Source organism: Cherax quadricarinatus, chromosome 83 (genome assembly GCF_038502225.1).
Source record: "Cherax quadricarinatus isolate ZL_2023a chromosome 83, ASM3850222v1, whole genome shotgun sequence".
NCBI classification, from domain to species: domain Eukaryota; kingdom Metazoa; phylum Arthropoda; class Malacostraca; order Decapoda; family Parastacidae; genus Cherax; species Cherax quadricarinatus.
The window spans coordinates 9,787,083-9,806,646 of record NC_091374.1 but is presented as its reverse complement, the minus strand read 5'-3'; the positions used below and the strand labels follow the sequence as shown (position 1 = coordinate 9,806,646).

The 19,564-nt window shown below is 37.9% G+C and overlaps 1 protein-coding gene across 1 annotated transcript in view; it reads right to left on the bottom strand.

The window, feature by feature from the left end:
• The window catches only part of Hsc70-5 (Heat shock protein 70 cognate 5), a 47,031-nt gene extending 28,403 nt beyond the window's left edge, over positions 1-18,628 (bottom strand). Inside the window, exons 1-6 of the mRNA XM_053796112.2 lie at positions 18,487-18,628; positions 11,280-11,338; positions 6,602-6,747; positions 5,050-5,173; positions 4,719-4,920; positions 230-336 (exon numbers count right to left, since the gene is read on the bottom strand). Coding sequence (XP_053652087.1) covers positions 230-336; positions 4,719-4,920; positions 5,050-5,173; positions 6,602-6,747; positions 11,280-11,338; positions 18,487-18,567 — 719 coding nt within the window. The 5' untranslated portion in view covers positions 18,568-18,628. The remainder of the gene's footprint in view (positions 1-229; positions 337-4,718; positions 4,921-5,049; positions 5,174-6,601; positions 6,748-11,279; positions 11,339-18,486) is intronic.
• Positions 18,629-19,564: the final 936 nt, after the last annotated feature.

Sequence of the window (19,564 nt, the reverse complement as noted above, 5' to 3'; positions counted from 1 at the left end):
GGTTTAATGACTGCATTAGATCTAGTGCCCCTTCATGTAGCAGAAGTTGTTGGAATATCTTATTTTCACACAATAGTCTTTCCTTGTCCAACGTTCCTTAAAAATGTAGTTAAAAATATACGATGTCTTTGCAAAATAGCTTTATGCAGATTTATAATAGCTTAAACAATGATGTCTAAAGAGAATATGATAAAATCCATGAAACTAAAGCAAGCAAAGCTATACTTACACCTTATCATCAGTTTTATCCAACCCATATGCAAGAGCCGCTGCTGTTGGTTCATTAATGACACGAAGAACATTTAAACCAGCAATCTGCCCAGCATCCTTTGTTGCCTGAAATAAAATTTGTGTAAACTTATCCATATATTAAGTGATAGGGTTACAAGAAAGACTGGTTAATAGCTGCTACTTTGTGCTGCATTCACAAATTACAAACATAACCTAACAAATCTGCCATTTCTCATTTAAGTAACTTAAAAGTAATTTACCACTACCTACTGTTAGTCCAAATCCCCTTCCTTCAATATACCGCACACCTTCCATTCGCCTATGTTATATACTCACTAGTGCCTCTACCGTATGCCATCACTTGTACGCAACTATCGCAATAACCCCTCTTCCATTAACTCCACTTTTCATACCCCCCCCCTTTTTTTTCTTTTTTTTTTCACCCAAAAAAAAAAATTGCTGGAAGTCCTGATGATCTGTTGGAGTGTGAGCAGGGTAATATTTAGTGAAGGGATTCAGGGAAACCGGTTATTTTCATATAGTCGGACTCGAGTCCTGGAAATGGGAAGTACAATGCCTGCACTTTAAAGGAGGGGTTTGGGATATTGGCAGTTTGGAGGGATATGTTGTGTAACTTTATATGTGTATGCTTCTAAACTGTTGTATTCTGAGCACCTCTGCAAAAACAGTGATAATGTGCGAGTTGTGAAAGTGTTGAATGATGATGAAAGTATTTTCTTTTTGGGGATTTTTTCTTTTTTGGGTCACCCTGCCTCGGTGGGAGACGGCCGACTTGTTGGGGGGGGGGGGGGGGGGGGGGAATTGACAATTTCTACTCTTTAATATTCCTGCAACTTTTTATTGTCTTTGTATGATTTATACATTTTCCAGACTATCTGTCAATACACTCAAGTATCACTATATTTCAACTCCTTCCACCCAATCTGACCGATTCCCTCTAATTACATTATCTTTCAACAAACCAGCTGCATCCCACCAAAGCAGGGTGGCTCAAAAAGAAAACAGAAGTTTCTCTTTTTAAATTTAGTAATTTATACAGAAGGGTCATTAGCCCCTTCCTCCTGGCATTCTAGTTGCCTCTTACGACACGCATGGCCTACGGAAGAAGAATTCTGTTCAACTTCCCCATGAACAGAAAATAAACAAGAACTATTAACAAAATAGAAGAAAACCCAGAGGGGTGTGTATATATACAGTGGACCCTCAACCAGCGATATTAATCCGTTCCTGAGAGCTCATTGTTAATCAAAATAATCGTTAGTCAAGTTAATTTTCCCCATAAGAAATAATGGAAATCAAATTAATCCGTGCAAGACACCCCAAAGTATTGAAAAAAATTTTTACCACACGAAATATTAATTTTAACACACACAAACTTAAGACATGCACAGTTACAGGACACTTACCTTTATTGAAGATCTGGTGATGATTGATGGGATGGGAGGAGGGGAGACCATTGATGTTGTTAGTGTTTAGAAGGGGAATCCCCTTCCATTAGCACTTGAGGTAGCAAGTCTTTTTCTGGGGTTACTTCCCTTGTTCTTTTAATGCCACTAGGACCAGCTTCAGAGTCACTGGACTTCTGTCGCACAACATATCTGTCCATCGAGGCCTGTACCTCTCGTTCCTTTATCCTAAAGTGTTTCACAACATTGTCAGTGTAATAGTCACCAGCACGGCTTGCAATAGCTGTGTGAGGGTGATTTTCATCAAAAAAGGTTTGCACTTTAAGCCACATTGCACACATTTCCTTAATCTTTGAAGTAGGCAACTTCTTCAATTTCTCTCTCCCCTCCTCCGAAGCAGTTTCCTCAGGTGTGGCCTCTTACTGTTGAAGATGCTCTAGCAGCTCATCAGTGGTTAGTTCATCATTGTCCTCCTCCACCAACTCTTCCACATCCTCCCCACTAACCTCACCAATATGAGCACTAGTTCCAGGCATTTTTTCCTGTTCACCTGGGTGTTAGTCAACTGTTGTGGGTCGCATCCTGGGGGACAAGATTAAGGACCCCCAATGGAAATAAGTTACAGTCCTCGATGATGCACTCACTTTCTTGGGTTATCCTGGGTGGCTAACCCTCCGGGGTTAATCGTTTCTCGGTAATTGTTTCACGTTAAGCCACACCAACACCACTCTCTCCACATCTTCGAGTAATACAGCTGATGGTGGTGCAGCAACAACAGCTGACTGTGGTGCAGCAGCAGCTGCACCTTTGGCAACAACAGCTTCCTTGATTGCTGTTTTCTTACCCACAATAGTAGCGATGGTTGACTGGGGTTTATTATACAACCTGACCAGCTCAGAGACACGCACTCCACTTTCATACTTGGCAATGATCTCTTTCATCTCCATAGTAATTCTCACCCTTTTTGCTGTAGGGTTGGCACTAGAAGCTTTCTTGGGGCCCATGGTGACTTATTTTGCAGGTGCAATCACTACAAAGGCTGTGATAATATGAAATGTTCCAGTTGTTGTATGTTTGGAAGCGACCACAGTGGCTGGCTGGCTTGTAAACACTGGCACCAAGGGACAAGTAAGGCACGCTCAGGCCAAAGTGGACGCGTATGGTACGGAACGAATAGCGCTGGCCGGGTTTTTAAGCGCTAGTCGAGGCAAAATTTTTGCGTTAAAATGTATCGCTAGTCAGATTTATCGTTAATCGATGCCATCGCTGGTTGAGGGTCCACTGTATATGCTTGTACATGAATGAGTAGTGTGACCTAAGAAGTAGCAAGACATACTTGAAGTCCTGCATATTTTTCTTCTTTCAACAAACCGGCCGTATCCCACCGAGGCAGGGTGGCCCAAAAAGAAAAACAAGTTTTTTTAAATTTAGTAATTTATACAAGAGAAGGGGCTACTAGCCCCTTGCTCCCGGCGTTTTAGTCGCCTCTTACAACACGCATGGCTTACGAAGGAAGAATTCTGATCCACTTCCCCATGAAGATAACAGGAAATAAACAAGAACTAGTAAGAAAATAGAAGAAAACCCAGAGGGGTGTGTAAAGGAGGGTGTGTAAAGGGTGGGTAAAGGAGGTTTTGTGGTAGAGGGGCTTGGACTTCCAGCAAGCGTGCGTGAGCGTGTTAGATAGGAGTGAATGGAGATGAATGGTACTTGGGACCTGACGATCTGTTGGAGTGTGAGCAGGGTAATATTTAGTGAAGGGATTCAGGGAAACCGGTTATTTTCATATAGTCGGACTCGAGTCCTGGAAAAGGAAAGTACAATGCCTGCACTTTAAAGGAGGGGTTTGGGATATTGGTAGTTTGGAGGGATATATTGTGTATCTTTATACGTATATGCTTCTAAACTGTTGTATTCTGAGCACCTCTGCAAAAACAGTGATAATGTGTGAGTGTGGTGAAAGTGTTGAATGATGATGAAAGACGGCCGACTTGAGAGAGAAAAATGTATATATGTGTATATGTATATATATGTATATATGTGTATATGTATATATATGTATATATATGTATATGTATATATATGTATATGTATGTGTATATATGTATATGTGTATATATATATATATGTGTATATATATATGTGTATATATATATGTGTATATATATATATACCCCGCCTCGGTGGGATACGGTTGGTGTGTTGAAAGATATATATATATATATATATATATATATATATATATATATATATATATATATATATATATATATATATATATATAGTATATATATATACTTGTACATGTATATGTAGTGTAACCTAAGTGTAAGTAGTGGTAACAAGATGTACCTGAAATCTTGCATATTTACAAGACAGAAAAAAGACACCAGCAATCCTACCATCATGTAAAAATTACAGGTTTCCATTTTACACTCACTTGGCAGGACGGTAGTATCTCCATGGGCAGTTGCTGTCTACCAACTTACTACCTATCTAATTACATATACGTCTTAAACGCGTGATATCACTGCTTATTTCAACTGTTTACACTACCTTCCTAAATTCATCATCTCTGAAAAGTACAAAAAAATCCCAAAACCACTCAACTGTAAATAAAGGTAACGAGCTGTTGGAAAAACACAGCTTTGTATCCTACGGTATTACAATTACTTTCCAAAGCACTACAAATTGTTTACCAATAACAATCAATATTACTAGTTTCTACTTGCCTATTAATCAGTGCAACTTTAAGAACACTAAGGCAAGACAAAAATGTTTAACAAAAAAAAAAAAATGTCAGAACCCGCAAAAACTTGGTTAGTTCACAGAACTACCCTCGTGAAAAATCCTTTTTTGCTCTATGATGTTCTAAAACCATTGTTATGTTTAAAACACAAAATGGGGAACAATACATCAAAATAACAGATTAAGCAAAATCACTTTGGATTTACATAGGCTTAGTGATAAGCCAGAAAAATCCAGAGGCCAGAAACTGGTTGATACTGATGTGTTGTCTAGCTCCGAGTAGTTTTCATAAGCTAAAGGAAAATACCACACCTGTCGTTGAGAGTCGTTAAAATAAGCTGGTACAGTGATGACGGCATTCTTTACAGGAGTGCCAAGGTAAGCTTCTCCAGTCTCTCTCATCTTGACCAGAATGAAAGCACCAATCTGAGATGGAGAGTACATCTTGCCATCACCCCCTTGAACCCAGGCATCCCCATTACTTGCACGAACTATCTTGAAAGGTACAATGTCCCTAAAAGCACAAAAAAAAACTTGTTTCACAAAAATAAGGTTTATTCATTGGCAAATAATTAAGGTTACATAAATCTTTTTAATATTTATTAGCTTACATTTAGCTCAAAAAAAAAACTTGACAACTAACCTGTCCTTAGTTATTTCCTCATCTTCAAATCTTCTACCAATAAGACGTTTTGTAGCATAGAATGTGTTTTCAGAATTGGTAACTGCCTGCCGTTTAGCTTGGATACCAACCAGACGTTCTCCATCTGTGCATAAGAACAGTAGATCACTGCAGCAGGCTTTCTGTAAGGTTAAGCCCTGGTCCCATGATCTTACTCAATTTTGTATCTAATCACTTTCTTATCACTCAAATATTTATTTTAATAACAAAGAAAGTGGGTAGATGGCAAAAAACATAAAAGGAAACAAGAAAAATGAAAAACAGCAGAGGGAGGTGGAAGGAATGTGGAAAGAAATAAGGAGACAGTGTGAATAAAAAAAAATAAGTCATTTTTAACCCCTTTAATGAGTTCCCCATATACCTATCAAATTCAGGATCATCTTGATTGAAAAGAAATCAATTCACTGGCATCTCCTACAAGTTAGTACCCCTTTCTCAACTACTAGGTTAGTAACAAAATGGCAGAGCAGATATAAGAGGTAGGCAGAGACTTTGGTGACACTGGTAATTTCCCACTAAGGTAGGGAGACCCATAGGAAATGTGTCAGTATTCATTCAACAGAGGTCTTCCCAGAAGTGTATGACACCACATTTCACAAGTTCCTGAGAACTGCAATATTAGCACCCATCCTTCAGACATGTGCAACACCTGGGTTCCTTTATTTGAAGACATTTTGCCAACCAGTAGTTTTTATCAATTCAATCCAGAGATGATGCACAAAGACAGGATAAGGCGACGAGTCCCACAGCCTTACAGAACCATACAAGAGTTGAAGATGAGGAAATCCGTTCCTCAACCTGCAAGCCAGTGTTCAAATAGATACCCAGACATTGCACACATCTTTAATTGCTCACTGTTTTCCTATTTTACACCATTATTGCAACTAGTGTTGCAATAATGGTATAGTGACTAAATGGTCCGAGTAGAACCAAAATGTCATCTTAAGCTCCTCTGTGTGTGGGTTATTTGTGCATTGTTCCAGTCATGGTATTGTGCCTGTCATTTTTAGTCTTAATGATGCATAAATCATAAGGACTATCAGTACAAAAGCTAAAAATTAAGGAAATCAACTTTGATTAAAGTATGTACTGTCTTGTAAATACAGGTACCATCCAACTTACGATCGAGCTTGGTTCCGACCAACCAGTTGTAAGTCAAAATGGACGCAAGTCGAACCTTACTACTGAATATCACCACATTTGTAATGACTATTTTGTTTTATTTTGGCATTTCATTTTTTACTTTACTTTTTATGCTGTTAGTACTGTATTTTATACTGTAAGGTTTAGGATAAACACTGTGTACAATACAAACAGTTGTTTATTTCCCAGAAATTTTCCACAAAAAACATGGTCGTAAGTCGAGTGGTCGTATGTCGAGCAGGTCGTAAGTCGGATGGTAGTTGTATATTTGCCTACTTTACCACATGAAAGTAATATAGGAGCTAAGTAATTTTGTACTAGAAATGTTTAATGCAGATATACATAAAAATAATTTACACATTATTCTCACCTTTGGTAAAGGCAACAACTGAAGGAGTTGTGCGGTCACCTTCTGCATTTGTGATCACCTTGGCAACCTTTCCCTCCATTACAGCAACACAGGAGTTCGTCGTGCCTAAATCTATTCCAATAACAGCGCCTTTAACACCATCTGATCTGAAAGTTTTTTAAAAAATATTCATTCTCCCCTCATACAAACTTATTTGAAACAATTCTCATTATTTATGCCCACTCTAGACTCATTTTGCAATAATGCAAATTTGCTGGATATTTAAATATGTACCCTACAGTATTTTTTCTTATTGAAGTACAGTCTGTAGTGATCAAAGAATGAGGCAGTCTGAAGTTTTAATATATCCAAAGATACTTATTATGAAAATCAAAGGCAGTTTTTTAAAGAAAATTCAAATGATCAAAAAGAAAAGTACAAATCAAATGAACCATGGTACACCTATTCTTATCCTTGTGTTAACTACAGCACTGAATACAGCCTCTCCTCACTTAATAACTGGGTTCTGTTCTTAAGAGTAGGTTGGTAAGGGAATGGGGCATTAAACGAGAAGCATACCATACAGCCTCTCCTAACTTAGCAACGTACTCGTTTACCAATGACTTGGACTTTCGATGGGCTCTGACCAGTATGCATACCTAAATAATGTTTAGAGCTGATTTCCTCCATTCTGTATTACAATATACAGCACACTACTATATAAACATTTAAAAACATAGTAAAAGTGTTATAAATGGTGCAAGGGTAACAGAGCAATATCAAAGATTGTTGACAAACCCACTACCATTATAGAGATGAACACCCCTTACTGTTAACCAAACTTTTATGATGGGTATCTCCCCACTGCAACCTAAACCACTATTATGTACAAAATTTTCATGTCGAATTGTCCCACAAATTACTTATACATGTTATCCATATTCTAATGCCTGTACTAGAATTAAGTACAATAGTCCACATGTACAGTACTGTGCAGTACTAGTTTTAACCCTTTCACTCTCACAAACCCTGGAATTAAAAGTGACTCATGGTTCTTAAAATCTGAAATAGTAAAGAATCTTAAGGTAATGACACCAAAAATGTTAATTTTGATGGAAAATTTGTTGAACTCCACAGGCACAAAGTTGCCAGGCTATGTGCAATTAAAGCACTGGCAATTTCACCCAGTCTTATTTTAAGCTGATTACATTACTCAATTTAACCCAATTCCTAGCTGCTTCGCTAATATCCCTACCATTTTACCGAGCATGAGAAACTGCCTATTAAGCTATCAGAATTACCATAGAGCACAGAGTGCACAGAATTGTAATTTGGTGAATTTTACACAAAGTTCAACAAATTCCAAATTAAAAATTCCAAATTAAAAAGCCCAAAATAAAACACTATGCATTGCAGCCACTTTTCCTCTATTCATTAATCAATGTCCCCAAGCCTCCTATACAGTGGAACCTCGGTTTTCGCATGCCCTGGTTTTCGTAGGATTCGGTTTTCAATGATTTTTCATCGAAATTGTCCCAGTTTTCGTATATCCACTCAGTTTAAGTAGAGTTGACAATGGTCCGCCATACCAAACGCGTCTGCCTGCTCCCACCCACACAAACATCTCACGCATTCTGACTGTCTAGCTTTGTTTCTCGTGGAGTGAGCATTGCGAGTGTGCCTTCGCGAGTGATTAAGGACATGTGTGGAATGAGTTGCAGTTTTGTGGAGAAATATCACCCTAACAAAGCGAGACATGCCAGAAACAGACCTCTCTGGACAGATTTTTTTGTGCGACAGGGGTCCAGTGACTCAAGCTGGTCCTAGGGCCAGTAAAAGAAAGAAGGGAAGTAACTCTGGATAGGGCCTTGATACCTGAAATCCTTATGGAGGGGGATTCCCCTTCCAAACAATAACCTCTCCTCCTCCCTCTCCCCTCCTTGCCATCTTCCATACACCAACAAGTGTCTTCAATAAACATAAATGTTCACTTATCCACTTCATTAGTCAGTTATATTTCTCAGTTTTCCGTATGTAAAACTAGCTTTTATCTATAAAATGTATTTTTTGGTTAATATTTTTGGGTGTCTGGAACAGATTAATTGGATTAACATTATGGGAAATATTGCTTCAGTTTTCATACAATCTGGTTTTCGTCAGACTTTCTGGAACAAATTAATCACGAAAACCGAGATTCCACTGTACCAATTTTCCTCCATTTGGAATTAATCATTACACAAATTAAATTTTTTACGCTATTTCTCAGATGTAATACAACCAAGAATGACTGGTTGTGGTTTAGGTCATCCCAATTCAAGACAGTAAAAACCCATAAAATTTAAATATTTCTGCCAATTTTGAGCCTATTTCAAGCTACTTCTGGTCTGAAACCAAAACCATTTTTAATTCATTAGTATGTTTTCTATTCTATCAAATAAGAAACCAACAAAACCAGTAAAATAATTCTAAAAAAAAAAAAAGTCACTATTTTAAACCAAGGTCAAAGGATTGCTTTTCCCATCATGCACTACATAGAGCATGATTTTTTATACAGTTCACAGTATACATAAAGGTACACCAAGCTTAATAACTTGGATCTATTTGGGAGACCGTGAAAGGTTTTTCCCTGTCCAATATACTTTACATAACAAAAGGTTTTCTTCAAATTTACAAAATATAATACAAGAACTTAATCAACACCCTGTAATGCTTGGAAATAAAATTTTGCTTAAACTCCTTCACTATCAGAAACAAATATTAAAAGTACCAACAATGGCGAGAATTTAAAAAAAAAAAAAAAAATATCAAATGGAAAGGAATCTTTCTGAAGGGAGTGACATCAAAAATGCCCACAATACTATTTTAAGCCAATTCCATTGCTCAATTCAACCAAAACCGTAGCTATTTCTGAGCACCAGAAACTGCCCAGTCAACCATCAAAACTACCCATAAAGTACACAAGCCAATAATTCAGCCAATTTTACACAAATTTAAACAAATCATTTTAAAGTTCAAAATAAAAACTGTAGGGACTCCAGCCACTAAAGCAACATTTCCTCTGTTCATTAATCATGTCCCCCAGGTCTCCTATATTACACTTGCCATCCATTTTGATATATAAAAACTTTTAGTTTCTCAGATAAAATAAAACCAGGCATGACTGGTCGTGACTGAGGACATTCTACTAGCAGAAGCAGACCTAATAAAATAAAAAAAAAACAAGGAAAGGTGCCTTATAGTCCTCAAGGAAAAAAATCAAATAACAGTGGACCCCCGGTTTTCGTCCTTAATCTGTTCCAGAAGGTCGGCCGAAATCCAAAATGGACAAAAACCGAAGTAATATTTCCCATAAGAAATAATGTAAATCCAATTAATCCGTTCCAAACACCCAAAAATATTTTAACAAAAATTTAGTAACAGAACTAGGCATTTAAAAACCACAATAAAAAGTAAAATACACACTGTCCATTCATTAATTACCTTAAAATATTTGTAGTCTTAATGTAGACAAGAGAATAGTAGTATTTATTTGTAGGAAGTCAGTATAGGTAGCCAGTAGGTGTAGCCTGGGCTACACCTACCAGCTACCTACACTGCCCCAGAGCCATATTATTACCATCGACATACCAAGGCCACCGGGTTAATCGTTTCTAACAACTACCTTTAGATGCCATCACAAACAAACGAAGAAGTAATGAATAATTCATGCCGAAAAGTGTGTACAAAAGCCAGAAAGATTCATACAATTTTCTCTAATGCTGGACCGGAGAAAACGTAATGTTTTCCCTCCACCGACCCACTCCTCGATAGCATATAAACACCATGTTTATATGCTATGTAACGTGTTTCTTATATAATTTTGAGGAAAATATAGACGTATTAATGAAAATGTCTATATTAACATAAAATAAAACATTTAATGTGCCCAAGAGCGAGTCATCAACGTATGAGCAGCCCAGGCAGATGTGTCTGATACCGACAATTTCCAAGCGTATGTACAAAACGAGGGGGGAAATTTCGCCAAAAAGTGATCGAAATCAGACTTGTACAATTTCTGCACTGACCGAAAAACTGGGGGTCCACTGTATTTCTGCTACTTTCAGCTAATTTCAAGCTACTTAGTCATCTACTTCTATAGTACATCTTCCACTATCAATTGATACCAATAAAACCATAAACATCATAGATCTATGCATAAGACAGTGAAAGAGTATGTAACTATTATTGTATTAAACTTCATTACCAACCACCTCTGATTCACAAAAGCTAGTGCAATTACGATGCTAAAAGTTCAGGTTTCAAAGCAGGTTCCTCTGTATCTCGTCTTTACAATAAGTCTAATTAGAGAACTCAACCTAAAGGAATTTCATTAAGTATATATGTACTCAAATATGCCAATTCTTATTTTAATTTCCCTGTGCTCCATCCTTCCTTTAGCTCTGAATGGTTCCAAGGAGTTACATTTGCAAACTGGTCTTAGAAAGGGCCTCTTAGTTTGGAAAGGAAATATGTACTGTACAGTTTTACAGTATTAAGAACTATAGTACTAAGACGTGTATTAAGAAAGTTAAGCAAAGCATTTTGCATACATGCAGAAGCTTGAAAGATTTACCTCTCCTACACATTCACGAGAAAAAATCTACCGGAGCAAACACTTCGTAGGTGTCTATACTATACAACAAAATTAAATGAAACTTACTTGTATCTCATCTGCATGTTGAAGGTATCTCTCTGGGCAATGATACCCTGAACTGAGGTCTGAAAAAAAATCATATCCAGCATAGTAATATACAATATAAAATATCTAAGTCTTAAATATGTAAAATCCAACTTTGAACTTTTGTTTTTGTTTTACACAGTCATTAATGATCAGGCTTTGCATGAAGTGACTAGTGTTGAATTACTGTGCCTGCATCACATGCACAAAGTGAAAGGTTACTTTTAACAAGTTATTGCAATGCTTTGAAGAATCTTTGATGTACTAGTATTTAGAATGTTTCAGAAAGCAATACAGGTCCGCCACGACATATCCGGCATCACTGGGACCTGTAGTGTGCTAGATTACAGAGTAGTTAGGTTAGAATACACTAAATAAGGTTAACCAACTTTATTTGCAAGAAAGTTCATTGAACATCGGCAAAAATCGAACATTTCTGCTACTTTGAGCTCAATTTCAAGATACTTTTCATTGTGAAACCAATCAAAATATCTATTACTGTAATATATTTTCCATTCTATCAAATGAGACCAAAAAAACGAGAATACAACCATAAAAACCATACGAAAATATACTAAGGGGCAGCTAATGGCTGAGAAGTGAACTCTTATTTATCGTCCATTTTTTTTTTCATTTTTGGTGAAAGTTAAGAAGCATCTTTCCGTCATACATTGCCCAAGTTTCAACAAGATAGCCCAACTGAGAAAAAAATATTTACCAAAACTCATACGACAAGCCCAAGTCAGGTACTGGAAGCAAGTCACTGACCTTTTAGGGTTATCCTCGGTGCTCCATACACATGCTATGAATGATAATCTATGTAACTATTTGTGTATACCTGAATCAACTTACTCCTATTCTGTCGACCAAGTACAAGAAACCGCCCATTCACCTATTTCAACTACTCAAAGTGGTCAGAAATTGGCAATTTGGCCAATTTCATAAAAATTTCAGAAGATGCTAATTTCACAATAGGGTCCAGAATAAACAATACCTTACCTTTGATATACCTTCGAAGAAATTCGAGAGTATATCTACTCTCTGAGCCCGGCCATGGGCCAGGCTCATTTGGTGCTCGCCTGGTCAACCAGGCTGTTGCTGCTGGAGGCACGCTGCCCCACATATCCATCACAGCCTGGTTGATCTGGCACCTGGTAAAGATACTTGTCTAGTTTCCTCTTGAAGGCTTCAACACTTGTTCCAGCAGTGTTTCTGATATCTTCTGGTATGACGTTGAAAAGTCTGGGACCCCGGATGTTGATACAGTGTTCCCTTATTGTCCCCACCGCACCCCTGCTCCTCACTGGGTTTATTTTACACTTCCTCCCATATCTCTCACTCCAGTATGTTATGGAAGTATGCAGATTTGGGACCAAGCCCTCGAGTACCTTCCAGGTATATATTATCATGTACCTCTCTCTCCTCTGCTCCAATGAGTACACATTCAAGACTTGCAGGCGTTCCCAGTAGTTTAGGTGCTTTACTGGCTCAATGCGAGCCGTAAATGATCTCTATTTGTTCCAGCTCCGATATTTCTCCTGCCCTGAACGGGGCCGTCAGCACTGAGCAATATTCTAAGTGAGGGAGCACTAGCGATTTGAAGAGTGTCACCATCGGCATTGTTTCCCTTGTATTGAAAGTTCTCAATACCCACCCAGTCATCTTCCTGGCTGTCGTGATCTTTGTCTTGTTATGGTCTTTAAAAGAAAGGTCTGCTGACATAATTATTCCTAGGTCTTTTACATGTTCCTTACGTTCTATTTGGTGACCCTCTTAAGTTTTGTATATAGTGCTCCTTTTGTGTCCTTCATTCTTTTTCCATACCTAAGCAGCTGGAACTTATCACCATTGAAAGTCATGTTTTCCACTGCCCACTGGAAAACCCTGTTTATGTTTTATGTTTACACACTCCTGTTTTATGTCTAAGCCCCTTACATACAAATCCACCTTTACTCCCTCTCTCATGCCTTTCCTAGGATGACCCCTACCCCTCCTTTCCCTCCATTTTTTCACTTTAAAATGTGAATTTCAATATACTGGGTCTTTTTTTTTAAAAACAAAATTTATTTAGAACTTAAAGAACTGAAGCACAGTCCTAAGAATTTTGACAACCAACACCAGCAGACCTAAAAAAAATTACTTCAGTACACAAATTTCAAAGCTGCATCCTGACCATATTTAACCTTTTGAGGGTCCATCCCATAGTTCTACAGCTTAGAAGCCTGGGACCAAGCTGCAGTTCTACGCCATAAGCTCAGCTCACTCATAAGCTGTGAGCGGTAAATATGGGCCTAGATACGAGACAATACAGCTACGTGGTAAGTATGCACCACAAAAAATCCTGCAGCACACACTGCATAATGAGGAAAAAACTGACTTTTTGGATTAAAACAGCAACCCGAGTGTTTTTTCACAGTTGTATTCGCAGTGTCTGTCTCATTTGATATAACGGAAGATATATTACAGAAATAGAGATGATTTTGATTGGTTTTAGTACTGAAAAAGACTTGAAACTGAGCTCAAAGTAGCAGAAGTGTTTGATTTTTGATGTTCAAGAGTAAACAAACGACGTCACACGTCCAATACACATCAGCTGATGGGTTTAATATATGTTCACGAATTCATAAGAACATAAGAACGAAGGAACACTGCAGAAGGCCTACTGGCCCATGCGAGGCAGGTCCAAGTCTCCTACCGGCTTAAGCCAATGCACCCAACCTAGTCAGGTCAGGTCACATTGACTTAAGGGAGGAACACGGCAACCGACCTGGTAGCACAAGCTATCAGGTCTAACTCACACCCACCCACATCCACTCATGTATTTATCCAACCTATTTTTAAAGCTACACAACGTTCTGGCCTCTATAACGGTACTTGGGAGTTTGTTCCACTCATCCACAACTCTATTACCAAACCAGTACTTTCCTATATCCTTCCTGAATCTGAATTTTTCCAACTTAAAACCATTGCTGCGAGTCCTGTCTAGGCTAGATATTTTCAGCACACTATTTACATCCCCTTTATTTATTCCTGTCTTCCATTTATACACCTCAATCATATCCCCCCTAATTCTACGTCTTTCTAGAGAGTGCAGATTCAGGGCCCTTAGTCTATCCTCATAGGGAAGGTTTCTGATACATGGGATCAACTTTGTCATCCTCCTTTGTACATTTTCCAGAGAATTTATATCCATTCTGTAATAAGGTGACCAAAACTGTGCAGCATAATCTAAATGAGGCCTAACCAAGGATGTATAGAGTTGAAGAACAACCTGAGGACTCCTATTATTTATGCTTCTTGATATGAAGCCAAGGATTCTATTAGCTTTATTGCGAACACTTATGCACTGTTGTCTTGGTTTCAGATTACTGCTAACCAGAACTCCTAAATCTTTTTCGCAATCCGTAATATTAAGATCTACATTATTTAGTTTATATGTGGCATGGTTATTGTCCTGTCCAACATTTAGAACTTTGCATTTGTCTATATTAAACTGCATCTGCCACTTCTCCGACCACTGCATCAGTCTATTCAAATCTTCCTGGAGTGCTCGAATGTCCTCGTCAGAATGAATTCGACGGCCTATTTTGGTGTCATCGGCAAACTTGCCGATGTCGCTCTTTATGCCCTCATCTATGTCGTTTATGTAGATTGTGAACAGCAGGGGGCCCAACACTGACCCCTGTGGAACACCGCTCGTGACACTTCCCCACTCTGATTTCTCCCCATTTATGCAAACTCTCTGCTGCCTATTTGTCAACCATGCCTCTATCCAGGAAAAAATTTCTCCTCCTATTCCATGTGCTTTAATTTTCCTCAATAGTCTCTGATGTGGGACCCTGTCAAAAGCCTTACTGAAGTCCATATACACAATATCATATTCATTACCATGATCTACCTCCTCAAATACCTTAGTGAAAAAAGTTAATAAATTCGTAAGGCAGGAACGCCCCTTTGTAAAACCATGCTGAGATTCGTTGATTAATTTATGCTTTTCAAGGTGGCTACGAACTGCCTCGGCAATTATTGATTCCATAAATTTTCCCACTATGGAGGTTAGGCTTATTGGTCTATAGTTCGAAGCTAAGGACCTGTCACCTGTTTTGAAAATAGGTATCACATTTGCCATTTTCCACTTATCTGGCACCATGCCAGTTTGTAGTGATATGTTGAAAAGATTAGCCAAAGGTATGCTAAGCTCCTCTTTACATTCCTTTAGAACTCTTGCATACAGTTCATCAGGGCCTGGGGATTTGTTAGGTTTTAATTTATCTATTTGCCTAAGGACCATGTCACTTGTGACCCTAATAGTACACAGTTTATTATCGTCCTGTTCTACATAATTTATCATTACTGGAATATCGCTGGTATCCTCCTGTGTAAAAACTGAGAGGAAGTATGTGTTAAAAATTCTACACATTTCCTTATCACTGTCAGTGAGCTGACCCGAGGAACTTTTGAGTGGGCCTATCTTGTCCCTGATCTTACTTCTGTATACCTGAAAGAATCCTTTTGGGTTAGTCTTCGATTCTCTTGCAACTTTAACCTCATAATCTCTTTTTGCTTTTCTAATTCCCTTTTTTATTTCTCTCTTTAACTGAATATATCGATTTCTCAATTGCCCCTCTCCTCTTTTGATTTGCCTATATATGCCTCTCTTTTGACCAATCAGATATTTTAATCTATTGTTCATCCATTTAGGATCATTTTTGTTTGATCTGATTTCCCTATTTGGAACATAATTTGACTGAGCAGCTAGAACTATGCCCTGGAAAGCATCATATCGGCAACCATCACCACCTACCTGACCCTTAGTCAGGTCATTCCAGTTCAGCCCACCTAAGTAATTTTTCAGTCCTATGAAATCAGCCAAGCGAAAGTCAGGGACGGAGACTTGATTGCCATTATTAGGGGAATTCCATGATATATTAAAACTGAGTGATTTGTGATCACTTTCCCCAAGCTCATCATTAACCTCAAGATTATTAATTAGTGTTTCCCTACTGGCAAGAACCAAGTCAAGGAGGTTATTTCCCCTAGTTGGCTCTGTCACAAACTGTTTTAAAAAACAATCCTGGATCGTATCAAGAAAGTCACCTGACTCTAAATTTCCTGTCAAATTGCTCCAGTCAATCTGTCTATAGTTGAAATCTCCCATTAGCACAACATTTTCGTATGTAGATGCCTTACGAATTTCGTCCCATAGAAGTTTACTGCACTCCCTATCAAGATTTGGGGCCCTGTAAATCACACCCAAAATTAGTTTTTCTCGGCCCTCGAGAAGCTGTAACCAAACAGATTCAGTGGCTGACGCTTCTAATTTAATATCTTGTCTAACACAACAATTTAAATTGTCTCTGACATACATCGCTACTCCACCACCTTTCCTGTTGACCCTGTCAGTGTGGAATAATTTATAGCCTGATATTATTTATACAATTATTACAATATTGCATAATAGTAAATCTTTTATTTTTTGGCATGAATAAAAATTCATTGTGAATAAAAATCAAAATGGAATTCATTTGTAGTCTGGAAACATAACTGATAAACAGAGTTAACATTATTTTAGTGCCAGGAATGCCTGCATTGTTTAATTTGAACCCAGTTTTGAAATTGGAATATTTTGAACTGTGAAATTGGCCAAATTACCAATTTCCAATCACTTTATTGGGTAGTTGAAACAGTTGAGTGGGAAATTTCTTGAGCTCAGGCAATAAAATAGAAGTAATATTGGCGAAATAGCTAAGAATTTGGTCGACTGGAATAATGTAATTGGCCTAAAATGAGTCGGAAAAATCGCCGATGCATAAATATTGCTAATGCTGCAAAATTCGTGATAGCATAATTTCATCAATTTTCCATCAAATTTCATACTTTTTGTTTCATTACCTTCAGAAAAAGATTCTAACATTTCATAAGAAAATAATTTTTTTTGAAAATTCTTGGACCCCCCTCAGATAAGTTTCAGATAGGTGGTCTGGACCCTTTCAGGGTCCAGACCCTTTATTTATTTATTTATTTATTTATTATAAATTTGTGCACACATACAGAGGTACAAAAAAATACAGATAAGAGCAGTATGCCAAAGCCACTTATACTATGCATAGCATTACGGGCTGGCTTAAAATTAACTTAAGATTAATTAAGCAATGATGAAGTCAGTGATAAAACATTAATGTAAACAGATTACTATAAAGCACAAGTGAGTTTACATACAGGTTTACATACAGTAAACCTTCAATAAAACAGACATCTACGTAACTAATTTTAGGCATTATCTACAGACTTCCGAAACCAAATAATGACCTGGGTAAAATCTCGGACAAATTTCCTAAGGTACCTACCAGGGCCTACCGAGCAAGACTATTAAATTCACAAGAGCTAAACCTATGAGGGTCATATAGCAAGGAAGGGGTTAGTAGCTCCATTCTTATCTAAAGCCCTTCACCAGAATCATGGTACTACCTGGCTAGTATGGAGCCAGTAATACACAAATAACTCTCACAAGAATAAACTTAGTCATGCTTTTGTGACTATCAAAAGTGGGACCAAAACGTAGCCATTAAGTTTCATTTTCTTATGTGTGGGTTATTATTATTGTTCTTTATGGGACCAGTAAGCCTATAACAGTACTCCAACGTCCTTAAACTTGTACGTACAACAATATTTGAGTTTTACAATAGTATTAGACATGTAGGATTACCTTATAACGCAACAGACATTATATACAGATTATTCTATTATAACGCAATAAAGTAATTTTAATTCCACTGGTACTATATACGAGTGGCCAGGACACCACTGAAACAGCTACAACTAGTAGGGATCTATAGTAAAGTATTCGCATATTTAACTAAGTGTATAACAAAATTATTTGTAAATTTGAAAATGGAAGAACGAGATTGAGGCAGCTCAGGCAGCAGACAAACACTTGGGAAAATTCCAGAAACTCCTTGAAATTTTAGCGTAACATATCACTATCATTCTTAAATTTAACTATCTTAGAACAATTCTAATGTAAACAGTCCGACAATTTAATCAAAGTTAAGGATTTCCACAAGACATGCATCAAGAATTGAAAATAATCATGGTGCAGCACCGGCGTCATGGCGTCGTCTGCTCCCTTACTCCACATATTCAACTTTATCTCCCTGTAAATCATTTTAAAACCCCAGTTAGCACTCACCTTCTGCAGGAGCTGAGTAACATTCCTCCTGGCGTTAAGGGCACACAGATTTGTGGCCAGCAGCCTGGCCTTGGACATCATGGTGAGGGAAGTGTGTGGTGAGGTATACTGTAGTACCACGTGTGAGGCTGATGCAAGAGCCAGCACCACCACCAAGCACCACCACCACCACCACCCGACGCACCACACTTGGTTCTTCTCTATATCCTTCTCATTTTATTTTCATTTCACTTGATTGTTAGTCACTAAGAACAGAGTGCAAGCATCTTTCAGAAAATGTATATATTTTTCCACTACTAACCAATCCTTGGTTAGAATCAGAGTCAGAACCCCAATGGAAATATATGGATCCCAATGGAAATACAAGGATCCCAATGGAAATACAAGGACCCCAATGGAAATACAAGGATCCCAATGGAAATACAAGGATCTCAATAGAAATTCAAGGATCCCAATGGAAATACAAGGATCCCAATGGAAATACAAGGATCCCAGTGGAAATAAGTCACTCTGTCTGACTTCTTTGGGTTATCCTAGGTAATTTACATTATGTATCATAATTGTAATTATGTGTACCTGTACCTAAATAAACTCAGTGAAAATTCAAGGATCAAAATGGAAATAAGTCACTCTGACTTTTGGGGGGGCTTCCTAAGTAATTTACACTATATAAGATAATTATACTTATGTGTACCTGTACCTTAATAAACTCGCTTAATGGAAATTCAAGGAACCCAATGGAAATAAACCCCATAGTTAGGCCTCTTACCTCAATTACCCCCTCTCTCAGCCCCCACCCATCCATTTTCCACATTCCATCCATACCTGTCCTTCCTCCTCAATCTTACCAAACCTCTGGTTATAGAAGAAGAATGGAAATAAGTAACTTTTACTTGTATAGGTTATCCTATGTAATCTGCACACTGGGGTTGTCCCACAGTTACTAAAAACAACAGACATAGCCCCACTCCACAAACGGAGCAGTAAAGCAATAGCAAAGAACTACAGACCGATAGCACTAACATCCCATATCATAAAAATCTTTGAAAGGGTCCTAAGAAGCAAGATCGCCACCCAT